We start from the raw sequence: 22897 nt of genomic DNA on the forward strand, positions 1-22897 counted from the left end.
CGTATCATCTATCTATCATCTCTATCCATCTATCTGTCTGTCATCTATCGATCTATGTATGCCTGCTGTGTACCCACACCCACCGTGCCAGACACTGAATGCATGACGTGGAATGAGACAAGGTCCCTGCCTGCCAGAAGGTTAGAGTTTGGTGGGAAGGATAGATTCTAAGGAGGATGAGGGCCTCCCGGATTCAGACAGTGGACTCCTAGCAGCCTCAAATATGTTATTTCTGGATGAGACCATGGTATGCTGCTAACAATCAACTCTCGAAAGAAAGAAACCAGCATGTGTGTGTAGCTTTCCAATTTCCATGGTGTAAGCACCATCACTGTGGCCAATTTCAAGGCCCTAGTGTGAGGTCACTGAGCAGGTTTGGGCAGCGTTGAAGGGGTTTAGAAAACAGCATGATTTTGTGGTATTTCTACCACACAGATACAAGAGATGTAGATAATTTCAAGACCACAAATAACAGTACAATAATTTGGAGTGGTGAGTTTTGAGTACTTACCACCTTTGTTTTACTATAACTTATTTAGTTCTAAGTTTATGTAATTTAGTTTTTAATAATGACTTATTTGACAACCAACTTTCAAAACTGCCTGCACATCTCATCATGGTCCTCAGGATGAGGCTGGCTCCTGTGCACCCAGCGCTGGGCACAGTGCCTCGTGTGAGGTCGTTTCCACGGCCACGTGTGTCCTCCCGCCACTTCACAGACAGCGACTTCCACCTCCATGTCCTCAGACTCCACTCTCCACAGAGCCCTGGCCGTCATGAACTCCCTGACTTAGAATATTTCATCCATATTTGTGTATGAAGGATCCTTTATGTTGAATGTTATTTAAGCCCTAGGTTTAATTTTTGTTTTTGTACAGGATAGAAAGCAGATGAACACATACGTTATCAGATGGTCTCTCTGTACAAATAACGCACGGCCCAGATGCTTATGGTCTGGAATCATTAGCATAACATATGCTTCCGCTCAGAAACGGGAAATGCAGCGCAATTCTGAAACAGCTCCTGCCTTAGCACGGACATCCTGGTCTATGCTTAGGTCTGATTTTGGCAGATACACAAGTACCTTCTTGCCAAAGGCTGTGTCCCCATGCCACTGCTTGTGCCCAGAGCAGAGGCTCCGAGTGGTGGCACCACTTCTGTCATCGTCGGGACCACTGTTTCCCCTCCTCCTCCTCCTGCTCACCAAAAAGGGCTGTTGACTGAGGGCTCCCGAGGACCACCGAGGGCCACTGAATGCACCTCATCATGGCAGGCACCCTGCAGCCAAGCGGCCCTGAGTACACCTCACCATGGCAGGCACCCTGCAGCCAAGCAGCCCTGAGTACACCCCACTGTGGCAGGCACCCTGCAGCTGAGCAGCACCGGTGAGCCCTTGGAGGTGAGAACTCAGATGCAGAAGCAGACAGTACCTGGAACCAAACCCCTGCAGGCTCCGTGCAGGGAACAGCGTGGCGGCAGGACCTGAGAAGGGAAAGGAGTTGGGGAAGAGGGAGGGAGGCAGAAGGAGCAGCTCAGGGAGCTCATCAGTGAGGGAGGGTGAGTGGAGCAGAGATGAAGAGATGGGATACACACAGCCAGGGAGGAGGATGAGATGGAGAGGGAGAGACAGAGACAGAGAGAGAGAGAAAGAGTGACAGAAACAGAGAGACAAGGACAGAGATAAAAAGACAAAGATAAGGAGAGAGAGACAGAGACGGGCACACAGAGACAGAGACAGACAGACAAGGACAGAGATGAAGAGACAAAGCAAGAGACAGAGAGACAGAGGGAGAGACATAGAGACAGAGGCAGAGACAGAGAGAGGCCGAGAGCAAGAGAAGGAGGGAGAAGAGGTGATGGGGACAAGAGGAAGCTAAGTCTAAGACAGGTGAGAACCAGTGACAGAACCAGAAGGTGGGCTGGGCTTCGAGGGGTCTGGGCCAGTGGCTGGGGGCATTTCAAGCTTTGCCTGTGCCCCCACACCCGGGCACCCCTCTGTCCACTACATCCCTGTCCTGTCACCAGACTCAGGAGCGAAGCACTTGTGAATGGAGAGAGAGGACACAACTCTGTTCTAACCTGGCAGGTGCTTAGGATTAATTTCTGGACAAATTCAGGAGTTCTCACTCTAGCCACCTAGAGCCATGGGCGTGACAGTTTCCCCAAACTTTTATTCTCTTTTCAGAAGGAGTCTAGAATCGCCCCAAATTCCCAGTCACTGAAAACCGCTGGCCGGGAAGCAGTGTGGACCTTTGTTTTTCTTTTTCTTTTTTTTTTTTTGAGGCGGAGTCTCGCTCTGTCGCCCGGACTGGAGTGCAGTGGCCGGATCTCAGCTCACTGCAAGCTCCGCCTCCCGGGTTTACGCCATTCTCCTGCCTCAGCCTCCCGAGTAGCTGGGACTACAGGCGCCCGCCACCTCGCCCGGCTAGTTTTTGTATTTTTAGTAGAGACGGGGTTTCACTGTGTTAGCCAGGATGGTCTCGATCTCCTGACCTCGTGATCCGCCCGTCTCGGCCTCCCAAAGTGCTGGGATTACAGGCTTGAGCCACCGCGCCCGGCCGGACCTTTGTTTTTCAAGGAGATTTTGTTACAGAGAGAAAACCCCGCCCCTTGAGTGGCCACTGAGTGCCTGGACCTGCCAACGTCGCATGGGTTTGCACCTGTGCCCGGACCTGCTGGCATCGCGTGGGTTTGCACCTGTGTCCAGCGTCGCATGGGTTTGCACCTGTGCCCAGACCTGCTGGCATCACGTGGGTTTGCACCCGTGTCCAGCGTCGCATGGGTTTGCACCTGTGCCCAGACCTGCTGGCATCGCGTGGGTTTGCACCTGTGTCCAGCGTCGCGTGAGTTTGCACCTGTGCCCAGACCTGCTGGCATCGCGTGGGTTTGCACCTGTGTCCAGGGTCGCGTGGATTTGCACCTGTGCCCAGACCCAACGTCGTGTGGGTTTGCACCTGTACCCAGACCTGCCAGCGTCGTGTGGGTTTGAACTTGTGCCTGGACCTGCCAGTGTTGCGTGGGTTTGCACCGGTGTCCAATGTCACGTGGGTTTGCATCTGTGCCCGGACCTGCTGGTGTCACGTGGGTTTACACCTGTGCCTGGACCTGCCAGCGTCGGGTGAGTTTGCACCTGTGCCCGGACCTGCCGGTGTCACGTGGGTTTACACCTGTGCCTGGACCTGCCAGCGTCGGGTGGGTTTGTACCTGTGCCTGGACCTGCTGGCGTCACGTGTGTTTGCACCTGTGTCCAGCGTTGCATGGGTTTGCACCTGTGCCTGGACCTGCCAGCACCGTGTGGGTTTGCACCCGTGTCCAGACCTTCCAGCATCACATGGGTTTGCACCTGTGTCTGGACCTGCTGGCGTTGTGTGGGTTTGCACCTGTGCCCAGCATCGCGTGGGTTTGCACCTGTGTCCAGCATCGCATGGGTTTGCACCTGTGTCCAGCGTCGCATGGGTTTGCACCTGTGTCCAGCGTCGCGTGGGTTTGCACCTGTGTCCAGCGTCGCGTGGGTTTGCACCTGTGTCCAGCATTGCGTGGGTTTGCACCTGTGTCCAGCGTCGCGTGGGTTTGCACCAGTGCCCGAACCTGCTGACATCATGTGGGTTTGCACCTGTGACCAGACCTCCCGGCGTCGTGTGGGTTTGTACCTGTGTCCAGCATCGCGTGGGTTTGCACCTGTGTTTAGCCCACCGTCTATGGATGTTGAAGATCCCAGGGACAGCCAGGCTTCAATTCTGTAGATGCTAATTTACTTCATTTTTCTGGGGCACCAGAGAGTAAATTTAGAAACCCAATGCTATCTTAGGGCACCAAGAGAATTTCAGTTGAGGAAAATTACTGCTCTTTCTCCGTCATGAATAGATGAAAACATTACAAAGGAGGAATACATTTTCTTCTGAAAAATGAGCTATTTGTCGACAATGGGCTCTTCCCTTTGATGCAGAAACCACGGCCGGCTTTGGTCTGCTGTCATTAGGCTGACCCTGCAGCTCCCCAGCCGGGAGTGCCCAGAGCTGGGAAGGAAAGGGCACCATTTTCCCCAGTTCTCCTACCATTTCCATGAGAAGGCGGAACCACTGCTGTCAGGACTGGGGTTTCACCTGCCTGGACCCCAGAAACCAGTCTGTGTGGATCCTGGGGAGCAGAGCTATAGGGGACTGTAGGGGCTGGGGCAGGTGAGGTGGGGGCAGGTACGGCGGGGGTCTCCCCTTCCCTCCTGGGCTCTGTGTCCCCTGATGTCACCCCACTGACCTCCAGCCCCTTGGGTTTTGTGGATGGGCCAGGGCCCAGCGCTCGGGGTTAGGATGGGTAAATAGTCATCCTACTATCTGTTGGGCACATGGCAAGTGCCCGTCCCGTGCAGGCACTGGAGACACAGCCCACCCCGATGGGGCGTCTGTCTGTTGGGGAACCCCGGGGTGGCTGCGTTTTGATGAGGATTTTATGGGGGCTGGCCGGGCCCACCCTCTCCCTTCTCTCCCCAGGTCCTGCTGTGGCAGTCGAGAGCCCAGGACCCCGTGGGCACAAGAGCCTCCATGCAAGCCTTGGGGGTGATGCGCTGGGTCCTCCTCCGGCCTTGGGCTTCCTGCCCCTCCCCACTCAGCCTCCTTCCTGCACATCCTGGGGACCAACCTTTGCATCTCCTGCCTGGCTCCACCACAAAATGCCCTTACAGAGGGTCTCAGGGCCACAGCCTCGTTGGGAGTTGGGGGTGGTGCCCGGAGACCACATTTGCGCCAAGTGCGCTGTTTTCACTCCAGCTGCAGATGATGGAGGAACAGGACAACCAGAGTGTCCAAGGGCGTTCTGGGTCACTCAACCCAGACTTCCTGTGACCACGTTGTTATTAGTTTTTTTTTTTTTTTTTAATCAGGCTTCTGGGGAGTTCATGGCTCTTTAGGGAAACTCATGCTATCCCCACACCTGTGACCCTTATTTTCCAAACCAAAGTTACAGAAATGTCCTGCAGTGGGGATGGCACTCTCGGGGCATCAGGGCAATGTGGGGGAGGCCTCGGGGCATCAGGCCAACGTTGGGGAGGCCTCAGGGCCTCAGACTAATGTGCGGGAGGTCTCAGGGCATCAGACCAAGGTCAAGGGGGTCTCGAGGCATCAGGCCAAGGTAGGGGGAGGTCTCAACGCATCAGACCAAGGTTCAGGGAGGAGCTCAGGGCATGGTAGGGACTGGAGGTCCTGGGAGGGAGGCAGGTGCCCATTCTGCACCTTCCTGCTCCTCTGCACAGAGCTCAGCTGAGGCACCTCATCCCGAGACCTCCACACGGAGGCTTTGAAAACTCCTTCCAAGAAGACAATGCCTCGGGGTGGTGGGGGAGAGGTGTTCCAGCAGCTGACCTCAAGGCCTGTGGCTGTCCCTGGATGATTTTGTCAGGTTTTGGTGGAAAGCGCAGCGGGCCAGGGGAGGCGCTGGCTTCTCATTAGCCTATGGCCACCCCGACTGGCCGGCAGCCTCAGGCCGGGCTGTGTTTACCCCATGCAGTGGCAGTCTGGGGGGTGGCCGGGCCTTGCTCACTCGGGGACTCTGGGCGCCTTGGCCTCAGGGTGTGGGACTGAACACGCGGGATGGCTGTGGAGTTCCACGACTCAGGCACAGGGCCCTGACTTCATGTGCCCAACATCTCTGACCTCACCAGAAGAGGTACGCAGGGAGCCTGGGGCTTCGCGCTCCCCACTGGCAGCAGCCAACGTCCACAAGAGGAAGCCGTGGGCCTCACCTGGCAATCTTGTCCGTGCAGGACATGGTGATCAGCTGCTCCCCCAGCAGGACGCCATCCCAGGTCTGCACTGCGCTGGGGCCACGCACGGGGACTGTCCCTTCCCCGGACTCGATCTTGGTGCGCAGGTGCCCGCGGAACTTCCTGACGAGGTGTTTGCTGCTGTGCACTAGGAGAGAAGAGGACGGGGAGGGGTAAGAAGAGGGAAGCCGCCTTGGTTTTGGGAGGTGGGAGAGGAGGAGGGACTGCAACAGAGGTCAAAGGGCCCCTCGCCATGGCCGGGCATTTGGCACGAGGAAGGGGCGTCAGAGGTTAGCGCTGTGTGGGGGTGGGCTCCAGAGCCACACCATCCCGCCGGGGCTGGGCCAACTTCTCAGTCAAGGGTCAGGGAGTAAAAACCCAGGCTTCATGAGCCAGACTCTCTTTTCACCAACACCTGCCTCTGCTGCGTAAACGCAGCCACGGCCTGGACCGTGCTCAGGCCAGCGAGGGGCCACTGCGTCCCCAGTACTTCATTTTCCTTCGCAGACTTGAACATGCAGTTGGACATGTCATTTTCAGGTGTTGTGAAATATCATTTTTCTCACTTTTCAGCCATTAAAAATGTAAATATTTATGCTTAGCTGGAGGGCTGTGCAGAAATAGGCGGTGAGTGGGACTCAGCTCTTTCCCTGGTCCAGGTATCAATCCTGGCTCCATGGTAAGCTGGCTGTGTAACCTGGGAAAGTGTCTCAAAGTCACTGTGACTCAGTTACTTCCTCTAACGATGGGAGTAATAGCAGTGCTTGCTGCCCAGGCTGGGAGGAGTCGGCGAGGTGGCTCCTGTGAAGGTACTGGGGTTGCCTGGGCACCTCCGCTCTCACTGGGTCCTCTAATTACCAAGGGTCTCCGTGGGTAGGAGTTCCATGAGGCCCAGAAGTGACGGAGCCTCTGGTGGGTCTCTGTGGGTCCCTCAGGTGTTCTGTGTTCTCCTTTCCAGGGTCCCCTTGACACCCACCACCCCCCCATACCACATTCCCCATAATTACTTGGAGAACTAGCATGAGCAAGAGGAAGCTTAAATTTATATTTTTCTTTCTTTGAAAAAATTTTGTATGTTTTTGTTTTGTTTTGTTTGAGATGGAGTCTCACTCTGTTACCCAGGCTAGAGTGCAGTGGCGCAATCTCGGCTCACTGCAACCTCCACCTCCCAGGTTCAGGAGATTCTCCCGCCTCAGCCTCCTGAGTAGCTGGGACTACAGGCATGCACCACCACGCCTGGCTAATTTTTGTATTTTCAGTAGAGACGGGGTTTCGCCATGCTGGCCAGGCTGCTCTCGAACTCCTGACCTCGTGATCCGCCTGCCTCAGCCTCCCAAAGTGCTGCGATTACAGGCCCGAGCCACTGCGCCCAGCCAAAATTTTGTACGTTAAATCTGGATTGTATTGTAATATGGAAATGGCCCACTGCTTTGCCTTTGAATTATATATAAAATAGTATAGTGATTCTATCATTTATATACATATGATGACATAAGTGAATATTAAATGCTTTCTTTAGAAAGTTCCTATTGAAATTTCAGAAGCTGTGGAAATGGAATTTCCCCCTCACTTTCCCCCAGTGACAGTGCTTGATATGGCTGGGATCTGTGTCCCCACCGAAATCCATATTGACATGTAATCCTCAGTGTCGGAGGCGGAACTTGGTGGGAGATGATTGGATCATGGGGCAGATTTCTCATGCCCGGTTTAGTACCGTCCCCTTGGTGCTGTCCTCGTAGCAGTGAATGGTTCTCATGAGATCTGGTCATTTAAAAGTGTGTGGCATCTCCCCTCCGGCTCTCTCTCGCTCCTACTCTGGCCATGTCACCTTTCACCACGATTGTGAGCTTCCTGAGGCCTCCCCAGAAGCCAAGCAGAAGCCATGCTTCCTGTACAGCCTGCGGAACCTTGAGCCAATTAAACCTCTTTTCTTTATAAGTTACCCAGTCTCAGGTGTTTCTCTAGAGCAATGTGAGAATGGACTAATACAGTGCTGAATGGTAACTAATGTTTGCGTTTATGTAGGAACTTTCTCCTACAGATCCGAAGTAATTTCCAGTGTCTTTTCTAATTGTCTCTAGGAGCTGACATTATTTCACTATACATTCATAGTACCTAAGGCTATGCCTTGGGAAGAAAGATCGCTGCATTCTTTGGAGAAAAGACCTTTTGAGAGGCTTCAGATGGCTTGTCACTTTGTAACTAACTAGATACTTGATGAGATAAAATTTGGACCTGTCTTTGAGTCATTCATGGAAAAAAGAGCCAAGGAGAGGTATTGAGCCTGGGCAGGCACAGCAAATAAATGCCCAGCCCTTTCCCAGATAAAGCACAAATCTCTTCTTTGCAGCTTTAAAGGTGATGGTGATGATAATGATGGTGGTGATGGTGATGGTGATAATGGAGGTGATGGTGATGGTGAAGATGATGGTGATGATGGCGGAGATGGTGATATGATGGTGATGATGGTGATGGTGATCATGATGGTGAAGATAATGACGACAATGGTGATGATGGTGATGTTAATGGTGGTGGTGATGATGGTGATGGTGGTGGTGATGATGGTGATGGTGGTGGTGATGATGGTGATGGTGGTGATGATGGTGATGGTGGTGGTGATGATGGTGATGGTGGTGGTGATGATGGTGATGGTGGTGATGATGGTGATGGTGGTGGTGATGATGGTGATGGTGGTGGTGGTGATGATGGTGATGGTGGTGATGATGGTGATGGAGATGGAGATGGTGATAATGAAGGTGATGATGATGAGGGTGAAGATGATGGCGATGATGATGATGATGGTAATGAGGGTGACGGTGATGATGGTGGTGACAATGAGGGTGATGATGGTGATGGTGGTGGTGGTGATGGTGATGGTGATGATGGTGGTGATGAGGGTGATGGTGATGATGGTGGTGGTGATGATGGTGATGGTGGTGGTGATGGTGATGATGGTGGTGATGATGGTGATGATGGTGATGGTGGTGGTGATGGCGGTGATGGTGATGATGGTGATGGTGATGGTGGTGATGATGATGGAGATGATGGTGGTGGTGATGATAAATTGAACATAAAATAGTTCGTATGACTCAAAACACTTTGTTCTTTATGAACATCAACTTTCTGTGGAAGGCAACATTGAAAGCATGGAGGAGCCATCACACTTAACAGTTTCCACAACATTACCACAATATTAGGGAATTTACTCTTCCATTTGGGGGATATTTTCTCAGGGAATGTGTTTGTTGCTGTACCTCCATTTCTGTTAATTATAGTATTCTTATATTCTCCCAATGTTTCAACTATTGTGGTCTTTTTCGAGATCTTGAAAGTTACCTATTATATTGTAAGACTTTTCTACATTCTTACCAGTTGCTACTGCACAACTAACTTTCCATGAAGTAGACTTGATAGCTTGTTAATGCCATGACAACAGGGAGGCCCAGCTTTAATTAACAACTAGTTCCTAGGAGTTAACCCAAAGCTTTCAGGTTAGACTAATTTTGCCTGAAGAGCCAGGTGTATGAGATGCTCCTGAGTGTTTATTTTCGGAGGTGTTCAGTCTTGGGCTGCCTTCTCCACAGGCTCCCGGATGAGTTTGAGCAGCCCCAGGGTGGCCTGAATGTCGGTGATCCTGCAGAGCCCATTTCCTCTGGCTCTTTCCTGGCTAATTGTGAGAGGTGGGAAGGAGTTGAAGATGCCACTTAAGGCTGAACAAAATGCCAATCCAACCAGCAATTGCAGGGAGCTGGCCCTAAATGATCTGTAGTGGATTTAGAGTGTGCCTGAGACAGTGAAAGTGTAGAACCTCAAACTCCTGACTGCTGTGTCTACATAGATGCTCCCAAAAACATTCAAACATTCTGGTCTAATTCTGACAGTCCAAGTCATCAGACTCTTCATTACGGTGTTTATTAACCTATATAAAACCCTAGATAAAATGCTTATCTTTTGAGGTCAATATCAAGGTAAATAGGGATAGTTTTTAGATCCTCATTTCGAAATGAGGATGTGCTTTAGAAAATGGTTCCAGTGAATATTTTATTTTTAGGGGAGAATCAAAAGGAGTTGGAGACAAACAACAAGAGGCTTGTCCTCTGGGGAGCTAAAGATTTATCTAAAATGTGATGCATGGTTGCTGCAGTCACAAGGGGGAGAGAGAGCACCAAAAATGAAACAAACCACAGGCACGAGAAAAGAAGAAAATATTTTTAAACACCAAATACATTTTAGATTTTCAAACTGTCTTCAAAAGGCATATGCCGGAAAGTCTGCCTGTGAAGCAACCCGGTATTCGTTGTAATAATACTACCATCCACAGTAGTTACCGTGGGGCCATGCGGGTGCACTTTGCCTTATTTGATTGATGATGATGATGATAGTGATGATGCTGGATTATAAGGCCATTAAAATTCATTATCCTACAATGCACGGATATTATCATATTTTGCATATTTCTGTCACTCAATGGGAAAATCTGAAGACAGGAATTTAAGGAACTGTATTTTATATTCCCTGACTTCCTATGGGATTTTGGTTAAATCTCTTGAACTACCTTTCTAATCGTTGAATGGAATTGGCTTAGAACAAACATACTAGGCTCTTAGCATGAACTTGTAAGTAAATATATGACATAATCTATTTTTCTTGGCATTTTCTGGACATAGACTGGAGAATTTAAGCTGCTAAGTTCTCGGAAAATGGCCATAAGAACTGAGTTTACCAGGTTATTTAAAAACCAGGCCAAGAAAGAAGAATTTGCAGGCAGATCATTGGTGGGTTGGGAGGAGAGGAGCTGCTCATCCACAGTGAAGTACTGAGATCCTCATCTTCTGTTCCATCTGTGCTCTTTCAGGTCTGAGTTCTATCCCAGGCCTCCCAGAGCCACTAAGTGACCCGTCGCCCTCTGTGAGTCTGTGCTGAGAGCAGTCATCAGAACCCTGACTCTAACATAGACACACACAGCATGTTCTCCTGGCTGTGGGAATAAATGTCTTTTAGGCATTTGTCCCTACCTTAACTGACCTGGCCCTTCTAGGTCCAGGGAAAGCCACAGATGTGGCAGTTTTGAGTCACCTGAGATGAATGGAGCCCTGGGTCGCATGACATTGAAAACTGAGACTGCGGTCTCTGTCGCGAAAGCACCTTTCCCCTCGATCGCATGCGACACCACAAACACTTTTCCTTCCTGCCGGTGATGCCACAGAGCGGGGAGTCTGGCCATAAGCTCTGCCTGGCCTCTGCAGACAGACAGGCTACCAGGCCGTCTACGCCTCCAAGCCCTTTCTACGAAGGCAGCAAGGAAACAAATGTTCCCAGTCTGAGATGATTTAAGGAGTTCAAACCCGGTGGCTCAAAACCCGACCTGTGCTCAGAAAACTAGAGTCTTGGATGCCTGTCTGCCCCGAATGCATCAGAAACTCAGCCAGAGTGCACGGGGCGAGCTGCACTGGTAAACACTGGCCCAGAACCCTGAAAGATAAGCCAGGGCTGGAAACAACAAACTTGAGTGCCTTCCAAAGCAGGCAGGCGACACAGCTCCCACGATACCTGAGACCAGCCGGCATTGATACCATGTCTAAGGCCCCCAGGAATGGGGAATTTATGATCTCTCTAGACAAATGGTTTTGAGGGGAAAAATAAAATGGGGACATCTAGAATTTCTCGAGCCACATGCATCCCAGGAAAGTGGGGTTTGATGGCAATTCCAGGGCCCTGGTGTTGTGTCTAGGACTTGGAGCCCCTGAGCCTGGGCCTCGGGTGGTTGGGGCTCGGGGAACTCCTGGTCCTGCTGAGCTGTCGAAGCAGGTTGCTGTTGGGAGGCAGCTGCTCAGCAGACACTGGAGAGTCAGAAGTGTGCTCCTAGAAACCCCAAGTCAGACTCACTTCTCTCCTGGGCCTTTGGTTACATGACACTTACTGTAATGATTATTTAAACCTATCTACAGAAAGTTTTGCTTATGCTCTACTCTGTGTTCCTTCATTTTTAAAGGAAGGGGGAACAATCTTGGGTACCAAACTTCTCTTTGACTTAATCACATCATGGTTATATTGATAGATCCGATGCATCAGACACCTGTCGTGTGCTTGTGTGTGCACATATGCTTGTGTATGTGTGTTTGTTTTGTGCATGTGTGCTTATGTATGTGTTTGTGTGTGCACATGTGTGCTTATGTATCTGTGTTTGTGTATGTGCAGATGTGCTTAAGTACATGTGTTTGTGTGTGCACACGTGTGCTTATGTATCTGTGTATGTGCAGATGTGCTTAAGTACATGTGTTTGTGTGCACACATGTGGTTATGTACATGTGTTTGTGTGCACATGTGCATGTGTGCACATATGTGCATATGCATGTGTGTTCATGTGTGCATATGTGCTTATGCATGTGTTTGTGTGCACACATGTGATTATGTGTGTGCACACATGTGCTTATGGATGTGTGTCTGTGTGTGCACATGTGCTTATGTGTGTGCATGTGCACGTGTACGTATGTATGTGTTTGCACATGTGCTTATGTATGTGTGTGTTTGTGTGTGTGTGGGTATATATGTGTGAGAAAGAGGAGAAGTCTGGCACAGTTGAGAGAGAGGTTAGCAGGTGTGGCCCCTGTGGAGACGCACAATAGCTCAATGCAGGCCAAATGGGAGATTGAGGAAGGGATGAGCTAAAAAGACCAGGACCAAGCACGGTGCTGGTGAGAGGAGACAGGGCAGGTCCAGAAGGCGCCAGAGGCAGAGAGCACTCGAGAGGACTGAGACCTCAGTCCGGAGCGTCCTTCGGTTTCGGATGGGCTCCTCTGGCCCCCAGCAAAGGTCTCAGTGGAGGGGACTGAGCTCTCTGCACTCTGCGGCCTCTGCATTTGTGAGAAGAACATCATGGCCCTTAGGGCTTCTTTCATTCCCTGGGCTTCTTTTGGGAGTGTGGGCCTCTGAATTGGAGGGGCAGTGCAGCTGGGTTTCTGCAGGGTTAATCCACGGGAGGGAGGCAGTGCCAGCTGCAGACCTCTGGGAACAGTGCGGACTGGAGGTGTCCAGCGCCTGCCGCCAGCGTTTCCTTTGGGGGCTTGTCACTATCGACACTGCGCTTGGCTAGCCCTGGAGGAGCCCCTCACAGCAAAATCCAGGCCACTTGTTCCCCTTATCCATGCTCCAGCCCTCTTTAAAGGGTAACAAAGAAACACAGCGCCTGAGTTATAACCTGGAGACCCCTGGCCCTTACTGTAAAGGAGCTGAAAGCGTCTCTGCAGGGGAAATGGCAGGAGTTGTGCCTGAAGGTCTCTGCCTTCCTCGGGAGGTTCGAAGGTTGCAGAGCCAGCTCTCTGAAGGCGCCTTCCCAGCAGACAATGGCAGGAACTTGGGTTCTCCTGCCTTTACTGAGTGACTCTGGCAGACGAGTCCCTGTTACAGGAGAGTTCGCCAAGTGCCTACCTTCTCCACACTCTCCAGATAGGAGAGCGGAGGAGCGGTACCAGCCCAATGGAGAGCACGGCACAGGAAGGAGTTTCTCCACTTTGCCTGGCATATCTGCTGCAAAAATGTGAGAAAAATGCTTTATTTTTTCTCCTACCAGCACCCGCCACTTCTTAAAAGCACCATGAAATAAAAGACATCTGTGTCTGGAAGTGAACCCCAGGGCACCTCGGAGAATGTATTTGTTTTTCTAAACCACAGACACTGCAGTTGGAAGTGAGGGCTGGCTGGAGAGGCTGCACTTGGTGATCGATGTACAGAGACGTGGGAGGCCCAATGGACTAGAACTGTCCCCTGGGGAGACCACGGGGTCTCAGGCGTGGACAAGGCTCCTGCTGTTCTCACTTAGCCCTCTCCCAGCTCCCACCAGGGGCACATTAGCCAAGGAAGAGGCTGGACAAATTAGCGCCAACCCCAAGCATTTGGCGGCACTTTTCCTCTCGAGTCTGAGGGTTCCTAGCTGGGTCTTTATGATGGCAACCCTTTCAAGAAGAATGGAAAGATAATTTCCAGTAGCTGTCCAAGGCACTAGATTTCAGAATTCCCAGTAGCTGTGCAATGCACCAGATTCCACAGTTTTATCGGGTGAGCTGGTATCATGTAGCTCTGGCTTGCTAAATATGTCCAGTGAAAATGAAGCCACTCCTGGTGGTTTTTCTGTCTCTCTGTTCCTGAGTCAGCCTGGTAGCAGGGGGTGCCCTGTGTGATCTCATGGGGCCACACTGGGCCCCCTTCCCTCTGTGGCTGTGTTCACTTCTCAGGTGCTCAGGCCACTCCTGCCTCTCTCTTCCTCCTTCAGGAAGTTCCTTTAAAAGTCCCTGATGTTGAATAGGCTTCCTTTTCTTCATTCCCAGTTTGATGGGATTCTCCCATTTAATTTCCAAAGGGTGTGGAAATGCCACCCTAAATCCCCTTACAGAGAACCGTATCCAGCCATCCCAGAGGATCCACTTACAGAGAACCCTATCCAGCCATCCCAGAGGGAAAGCAGTGGGGCTGGAGGGAAATCCGCAGAAAGGAGGAGGAATGTTTTTGGGCCAGCATCCCATCTGGAGACTGGAGAATCAGGCTAAGCTCATGTGGGATTAAAGACACCATTTTCCCCACACCTTCTTGTCTTTGGTGGAGGCTGCATGACAAAGCCTGAAACATAGCAGGGCTCTATGAAAATGTTTAATTTTCCTTACCTTGGTAATTAAAACACCATATAGCCTTCCACTGGAGGAGAGTCAGGCCAAAGTCAAGCCTTAATAGTGGTGTGCTGTCCATGTATGTCTACCAGAGATTTCCTCCCTTATCAGGACTGGACCCCTCATCATACACATATCACATACATCACACACACCACACACACACCACACACACACCACATGCATTGCCTGCATTGAAAGATCTGCCTGGGACTGCTTCTGGAAAGGGTGTGGGAGCATGTGAATGTGTGTGTGGTGTATGTGATATGCATGTGGTATATGTGGCATGCGTGTGTGGTGTATGTGCTGTGTGTGGTGTATGTGATGTGTGTGGTATATGTGATGTGTGTGGTGTATGTGGTCTGTGTGTGGTGTGTGTGGTATGTGTGTGGTGCTTGTGGCATGTGTGTGGTATATGTGGTGTGTGTGTGCAGTGTATGTGGTATGCATGTGTGGCATATGTGATATGCATGTAGTGTATGTGATATGCATGTAGTGTTTGTGGTATGCGCTGTGTGGCATGTATGTGGTGTGTGGTATGTGTGTGGTATATGTGGTGTGTGCTGTATGTGGTTTGTGTGTAGTGTATGTGATATGCATGTGGTATATGTGGTAGTGTGTGTGGTGTGTGTGGTATGTGTGTGGTGCTTGTGGCATGTGTGTGGTATATGTGGTGTGTGTGTGCAGTGTATGTGGTATGCATGTGTGGCATATGTGATATGCATGTAGTGTATGTGATATGCATGTAGTGTTTGTGGTATGCGCTGTGTGGCATGTATGTGGTGTGTGGTATGTGTGTGGTATATGTGGTGTGTGCTGTATGTGGTTTGTGTGTAGTGTATGTGATATGCATGTGGTATATGTGGTAGTGTGTGTGGTGTGTGTGGTATGCATGTAGTGTATGTGGTATGTGTGTATTGTATAGTATGTGTGTGGTGTGTGTGGTATGTGTGTGGTATATGTGGTACACGTGTGGTCTATGTGGTATATGTGTATGGTGCATGTGATGTGTGTGGTGTATGTGGTCTGTGTGTGGTGTGTGTGGTATGCCTGTGGTGCTTGTGGCATGTGTGTGGTATATGTGGTGTATGTGCAGTGTATGTGGTATGCATGTGTAGCATATGTGGTATGCATGTAATGTATGTGGTATGTGGTGTGTGTGGTATATGTAGTATGTGTGTGTGGTGTATGTGGTTTGTAGTGTATGTGATATGCATGTGGTATATGTGGTATGTGTGTGGTGTGTGTGCTATATGTGGTATGCATGTGTGGTATACGTGGTATGTGTGTGTGGTGTATGTGGTATGCATGTAGTGAATGTGCTATGTGTGTATTGTGTAGTATGTGTGTGGTATGTGGTATATGTGGCATACATGTATGGTATATGTGGTATGTGTGTGTGGTGTATGTGGTATGCATGTAGTGTATGTGGTGTGTGTGTATTGTGTGGTGTGTGTGGTATGTGTGTGGTATACATGTGTGGTATATGTGGTATGCATGTGGTGTATGTGGTATATACATATATGTGTGTGACATATGCAGATAGCACTAAGCAATAGGATTTCATCATTAAAATGAAAGAGAGGAGTTTCCCTGCAGCACCTTTTCTTTTATCATGGAGATGCTGTTGTCAAGGGTGGCATCAAGGGAGAGCCCCACCCTGCTCCATGCCTGGCCCTCTGACCCTGGCACTCACAGCATCACTGCCCTTTGCTGATGGAGAGGACAGAGAGGTGGGGACCGCGTGGGTGTGTTCTGTCCCATCTCCACCGATAAATGCTCACAGGGTGGGTTTGCAATGGAACTTTATAGTTCACCTGGGGAGACCCCTTTGCAGGGAATCACTTATCCTTGGCTTGGTTGCAAAAGCTGAGCTTTTTTCTCCCCAACGCTGTGAGCGAAGGCAAGCAGAGCCAGTCGGAATTTGCTCCCAGGCTGCGTAGCTCTCACTGGCCTTCCCTTCATCCCATTTTCCCAACCCAGGACACAGGGATTGTCTGAGTTATTAAAACAAAGCAGAGAACTATGGCAATTAGGTCGCTAATTTTAGGCCTCAGACTACTCTTCTGCCAATCACTTGAGCATTTCAGACTAAGATTTTGGAGGCATGATTATCCCACTAATTGCAGAGGCAATCCTCTTCCAGTACCCGAGGGCCCCACACACCGCCCAGGACAGAGTCCCAAATAGAGGCAGCTGGGGGCTGCTGGCCCACAGAAGGTAAAAGCATTGTCTCTTACGGTCGGTGGTGATCTCGTGGGGAGAGTGGAGTCTTGCGTCTCCGCAGGGGGAGGTGCTCACGTAGAGATGGAAGAGGATGTTTTCCCGCAGCCGGTAGCCGCCTTCTTTTAACCGCACAAATATTGATCGCTCCGAGTCCTCGCGCCGCTTGCTAGGGTCACAAAGAGGTTTGGGGTCATTTATCACAAACCAAACCAGAAACGTTCCAACCAGGTGAACACTTGAGTCCTGTTTTGTAGAGAGTTGTTCCCCAAGTTTTTCTTTATCTTTTTCCTTTCTTTTCTTTTCTTTTTTTTTTTGAGAGGGAGTCTTGTTCTGTTGCCCAGGCTGGAGTGCAGTGGCGCGATCTCGGCTCACTGCAACCTCCACCCACTGAATTCCAGCAATTCTTCTGCCTTGAGTATTGATACTCAGCCTCCCGAGTAACTGGGATTACAGGCATGCGCCACCATGCCTAGTTCATTTTTGTATTTTTAGTAGATACGGGGTTTCACCATGTTGGCCAGGTTTGTCTTGAACTCCTGGCCTCAGGTGATCCGCCCACCTCATCCTCCCAAAGTGCTGGGATTACAGGCGTGAGCCACCGCGCCTGGCCCCACCAGGATCTTTTACCAGGCCATTTTTCCCCGTTGCTGTTAACCCACATCTATCTGTCTACACAGCTGTGACTCTGTGGATTTGCCAGTGCTGCTCATGGCCGTACCTCACAATGGACTGCAGGTTTGACACAGCCTAAGTGGGCAGCTTGTGTGTGATTAAAAGGAGGAAAGGAGCTGTAGGAAGGCCTGGGCTTGGTCACCAGCACAGGTGGAAGTGGAGAGCCGTGGGGAAACAGCTTTCCTTCTGCATCCAGCCATGACCCAGGTGGGGCAGGAGAGGTCCCAGCCTCTCTCTGATGGTGAATGATTCGGCCTGTTGCAAAACCCCCACCAGCTGTGAAGCTCGAGCTGCACAGCCCCACCTCGGCCCACCTGAGCGGGCACTGAGCAAATGCGCCTGCATTTCCTTCTTCCGTGTTTATTCCCTGTGTCCTGGTGTTTATTCTCCTGCTTCCTGGTGTTTATTCCCCTGTGTCCTCGTGTTTATTCTCTGCCTCCCGGTGTTTATTTCCTGCATCCCGGTGTTTATTCCCTGCTTCCCAGTGTTTATTCCCATGCTTCCTGGTGTTTATTCCCCTGCTTCCTGGTGCTTATTCCTGCTTCCTGATGTTTACTCCCTGCGTCCTGGTGTTTATTCCCTGCGTCCCGGTGTTTATTCCCTGCCTCCCGGTGTTTATTCCCTGCCTCCCGGTGTTTATTCCCTGCGTCCCGGTGTTTATTCCCTGCGTCCCGGTGTTTATTCCCTGCTTCCCGGTGTTTATTCTCCTGCGTCCCGGTGTTTATTCCCTGCGTCCCGGTGTTTATTCCCTGCCTCCCGGTGTTTATTCCCTGCTTCCCGGTGTTTATTCCCTGCTTCCCGTGTTTATTCCCTGCTTCCCGGTGTTTATTCTCCTGCTTCCCGGTGTTTATTCCCTGCTTCCCGTGTTTATTCCCTGCGTCCCGGTTTTATTCCCTGCGTCCCGGTGTTTATTTCCTGCATCCCGGTGTTTATTCCCTGCCTCCTGGTGTTTATTCCCTGCGTCCCGGTGTTTATTCCCTGCGTCCCGGTGTTTATCCCTGCTTCCCGGTGTTTATTCTCCTGCTTCCCGGTGTTTATTCTCCTGCTTCCCGTGTTTATTCCCTGCTTGCTGGTGTTTATTCCCTGCTTCCTGGTGTTATTCCCTGCGTCCCGGTGTTATTCCCTGCGTCCCGGTGTTTATTCCCTGCCTCCCGGTGTTTATTCCCTGCGTCCGGTGTTTATTCCCTGCGTCCCGGTGTTTATTCCCTGCTTCCCGGTGTTTATTCTCCTGCGTCCCGGTGTTTATTCCCTGCGTCCCGGTGTTTATTCCCTGCGTCCCGGGTTTATTCCCTGCGTCCCGGTGTTTATTCCCTGCTTCCGGTGTTTATTCCCTGCTTCCCGGTGTTATTCTCCTGCTTCCCGGTGTTTATTCTCCTGCTTCCCGGTGTTTATTCCCTGCGTCCCGGTGTTTATTCCCTGCGTCCCGGTGTTTATTCTCCTGCGTCCCGGTGTTTATTCCCTGCCTCCTGGTGTTTATTCCCTGCGTCCCGGTGTTATTCCCTGCTTCCGGTGTTTATTCCCTGCGTCCCGGTGTTTATTCCCTGCTTCCCGGTGTTTATTCTCCTGCTTCCCGGTGTTTATTCTCCTGCTTCCCGGTGTTTATTCCCTGCTTGCTGGTGTTTATTCCCTGCTTCCTGGTGTTTATTCCCTGCTTGCTGGTGTTTATTCCCTGCTTGCTGGCCATCTACTTTCTGCCGGTCTTGCTGTTTTCACACATTCTGCCCCATGGGTGATGGATTGTGTTCTGCGGGGCCCTGAGATCACACAGGCAACAGAACAGACATTTTCTCCACAGGAAGTCCTTGTGGCATCCAGCAGCCTTCCTGCCTCTGTGCCTGCACTCAGCCCACAGCCACCGCCCCCCACTGCCCCAGCCGCCTTCCCCAGGACCCTTGGCAAATGTGTCCCAAGCCTGGACCCTGGAGCAGGGCCTATCAGCCACGTGGCTGCCCTGGACCCCGCTCCCCTGTGCCGGTTCCCTATGCAGGGCAGGCATCGGGTGCACCTGTCTGTGGACCCCCAGCTGGTGGCACAGCACCAGGCATGTAACCAGCTCCTGGTAAATATTGGCCCAGTTACCTTCTCTGACACAAACACAAGCGAGGGATCTTGGAGATAGTCCCAGTTGAGCAGGTGGGCATTTAGGAGAAATCCTTCCCTACATTCTGAGAGATTTCTCTGTTCTCCCATATCCAACTCCTGCCGCACTCACAGGCCTCAGGGAACTGAGGAATGGGTTCAGCCTGTGGCTCCCTGCTCAGAGGCTCTGATAAGAATGAGCTGAATGTGGGCCAAGCGCAGTGGCTCATGCCTGTAATCCCAGCACTTTGGGAGGCCGAGACGGGTGGTTTGCTTGAGGTCAGGAGTTCGAGAGCAGTCTGGCCAACGTGATGAAACCCCGTCTCTACTAAAAATACAAAAATTAGCTGGGCGTGGTGGTGAATGCCTGTAGTCTCAGCTACTCAGGAGGTTGAGGTGGGAGAATTGCTTCAACCTGGGAAGCAGAGTTTGCAGTGAGCTGAGATCGTGCCACTGCACTCCAGGCTGGGCAACAGAGCAAGACTCCGTCTCAAAAAAAAAAAAAAGAATGAGCTGAGCTGAGTGGGTTAAGGTGTTGTTTTCAGTGGCATCTGCTTGGCTACACTTGGGCCTTTCCGCTTTTGTGTGACTTTTGTACAGCTAATGGGCGTGGAGATGACCCTCGCCAAAACGCCCCGAGGTCCCATTACTCGTGGATTTGAGGAACGCAGACGGCTTCAGGGGATGTGGAAGAATAGACAGGAGGGAGCGTTTCGGGCAAGGAGCCGACAGCGAGCCCTTGGGACTGAATGGCCCGGGCTGGGGGTGTGTTGGAGAGGCCACGTGCTGCAAACCACGTGGGTTCATGCCCATCTAAGGTGTCTCAGGGACAGGAGGCTGCCCCATGACAGCCACCTCTGCCCAACGGCCAGAGCAGGCCACGGAACCCCAGGAACCCAATACTGGGGCACAGTTCTCAGGGTCTCAGCGGCCTCTTCACATGGACTTGGCGCAGGAGGCAAGAAGACAGCGCATCTGCAAGCCACTCCTTTGACACTGCACTCATGTTCTCTGAGGGCAATGGCAGAAAAGGGGGCAGTGCAGGAATGTGGGGGGCATGGGGAACCGAGGCCAGGAGAGGGTGGCCTTGCCCAGGAGGATGAGGGCTGCAAAGGTGTTTTCTGGAGGGAAACGTGGAGTAAGGAGGAAGCCTGGAATTTCAGCATCTTCCCAGCCCGCATGGCGGCTCTATAGGTGCGCCAGGGATGTCTCTAGTCTGAATAACAAGGGACGCTTCCTGGCTCACCCTGTGCCAGGATAGAGGGACGTGTGTTCTGAGCCAGGCACGGGGCCCCCTCTGCTCCCTGGCAGCCCCCAGCCGCGGTGTCTGCCTGCCCTGGAGCCCGTCCCCCGCCGCTCACCTCAGGTGCAGCTCCAGTTGCGTGTAGAGAAAGTGCAGGAACGCCCGCCGGGCCACCACCTCCGCGTGACAGTCATTCACCACCAGCCCCTGGTCACTGAGGTGCTCGCCGCTGATGCACTTGGTCCCTGACGACAGGGCCACGACCTGTGCTTGCCGAGCGTCCAGTCCTGGGGACACAGACAGCGTCAGGGCAGCGCGGCCCACGGCCCCCGTCTCCCTCTTTCTTGGTCTTTTCAGGGTCTCACAACAGCGGTTTCCCTGGGTTAGGAAACCTCGGAAACACTGTGTTTTGAGAGCTGGGAAGCAAGGCTTCTGTGTGCCCCAGGCTGTCACAGGCGACCGGACCGCCCGCCTGAGGGATTCCCACCTACTCCATGGCAGCCTGAGACAGCGCTCAAAGTGCCTCTGTTATCCTTAAGGTTGCTGAAATGCTCCTGAGGCACCTTAAGAGCAGAGTTTTGAGGTCACACTTACTACCAGGGCAGTTTTCTCCACCTCTGAGTCCCAGGTCCCCTGGGAGTGGGAGCAGTGCTGGCTGCGGCCTGGGCTTCCTGCCTAACCTCTGACCACCTTTGCGCTTTCCCCGTCCCCCAACAGGATCAGTGCAGGACAGGAGCTGATGAACCCTTCACCCTGACACAGAAACACAGGACAGGAGCTGATGAACCCGTCACACTAACACAGAAAGGAGGCTGGATGTGTCATTTTAACCATAGTCAAAGGAACCCCATCCACAAAAATGATACTCCCTTCAGGGACTGAAAACAAACAAAACAAATAAACCTGAAAAACAACCCCCAACATAATGTCCTTAAAGTATAATATCCATCACTTTGTTTGAGAAGAAGCTGGAAGACACACGCCAATGTTTGTTTGCTCTGCTCTAACAGGTCTGTGTGGATGTGTATTTTCTCTGCACTTAGATGGTGAATTCCTTGAGGACACGAGTCAGAATTTCCACCAAATGCTCCAAGCAGGGTCTCCCTAGGGAGTCCGTGTCATGAGACGGGTCAGTGTTGCCGATCCAGTAACAAATCCATCGTGTAGGCCCTTCGGCTAGAGGTGGCGGGTACGTTGTGGGCACCCAGGAGCCTTGGGATATGACAGCCACTGGCTGGGCCTGGATCCCAGGCCAAGTGAGGGCAGCACAGAGACGCATTAGCCGCTGACTGCGGCCACGTCCACGGAGTCACCTGGTAAATACATGTCCAGACCATTTCTTGGAAGAGGTGACACACAAATTCATGTCATGCCAGAAGCAGACCTCCCTCCCATCTTAAATAAAATCGACTTCCCCACGGAAAACAGTGCTGGCTGGTCATGAGCACTTCTCACTTCTCATACACTTGTTCCTCTGATGTGACTTTTTCTCCCCTGAGAACTTGGTTCTCGAGCCCTGAGGGCATCTACCCTCTCTGGGCCCCAACCCAGGATCTTTCTTTGTGAGATGAAAGGGCAGAGTCAGCAGCTGCCAGGGAGAGCTAGGGAGAATGCAGAACCCGGAGGGACGGAGCACTGCGGAAGTGCCCTGCAGAGGCCCAGCGGTATCCCTGCCCCCACGGCTCTGCAGCTGGGGTCTGTCTGTCCAGTGTCCTTCCTCCCAGGCAAAGCAGTCCAGCACAGCCCCCGCCTCCTGCCCATGTCCACTGCTGTCTCCGCTCATCCCAGCTTCTCCCAGCAGCCCCTGTTTCTGTGCCTGAAGAGAACTCCATGGTCCTGGTCCTGTTGTCTACCCACTGCCCCCTCCCTGGTGGGACTGGACTGCTCCTGAGCTCAGGAAGTGACCGGACTTCCCCAGGCTGCTTTAATCAAAAGAGGAGACGACCAGCCCCCCTGAGTTTCCTCAGGGGGCAACTCAGCTGCCCTGTCCCAGCTCCAGGCCTCCTCCTCCCTCAGCCATCCTGGGGGCAGAGGCTGCCTCCCAGTCCCAGAAGTGGAGGAGCAGATGGGATCAGGATCTAAGGCTACAGGGAGCCGGGGTGGGCAGCTGCTACTGACTCTGCCAGGGGTGGGAGCCACCGTCTCACTCAGGCAGTCAGTGACGTGGACTGTTGAGAAATGGTTCACGAGGACGACATCGCGATGCAGAAATCACCCCACAGGTTCCAGCTTCATTAAAGCAGGTAGTTAGAGAAACGAGAA

At 51.9% G+C, this 22897-nt stretch overlaps 1 protein-coding gene across 1 annotated transcript in view; it reads right to left on the reverse strand.

Moving 5' to 3' along the window:
* ADARB2 (adenosine deaminase RNA specific B2 (inactive)) overlaps window positions 1–22897 on the reverse strand; it is a 509391-nt gene that overhangs the window by 28992 nt on the left and 457502 nt on the right. Inside the window, exons 5-7 of the mRNA XM_033208520.1 lie at window positions 20754–20922; window positions 16656–16807; window positions 5735–5903 (exon numbers count right to left, since the gene is read on the reverse strand). Of these exons, the coding sequence (XP_033064411.1) occupies window positions 5735–5903; window positions 16656–16807; window positions 20754–20922 (490 nt within the window). The remainder of the gene's footprint in view (window positions 1–5734; window positions 5904–16655; window positions 16808–20753; window positions 20923–22897) is intronic.

Source organism: Trachypithecus francoisi, unplaced genomic scaffold (assembly GCF_009764315.1).
Source record: "Trachypithecus francoisi isolate TF-2019V2 unplaced genomic scaffold, Tfra_2.0 Lachesis_group9, whole genome shotgun sequence".
In the NCBI taxonomy this organism is placed as follows: domain Eukaryota; kingdom Metazoa; phylum Chordata; class Mammalia; order Primates; family Cercopithecidae; genus Trachypithecus; species Trachypithecus francoisi.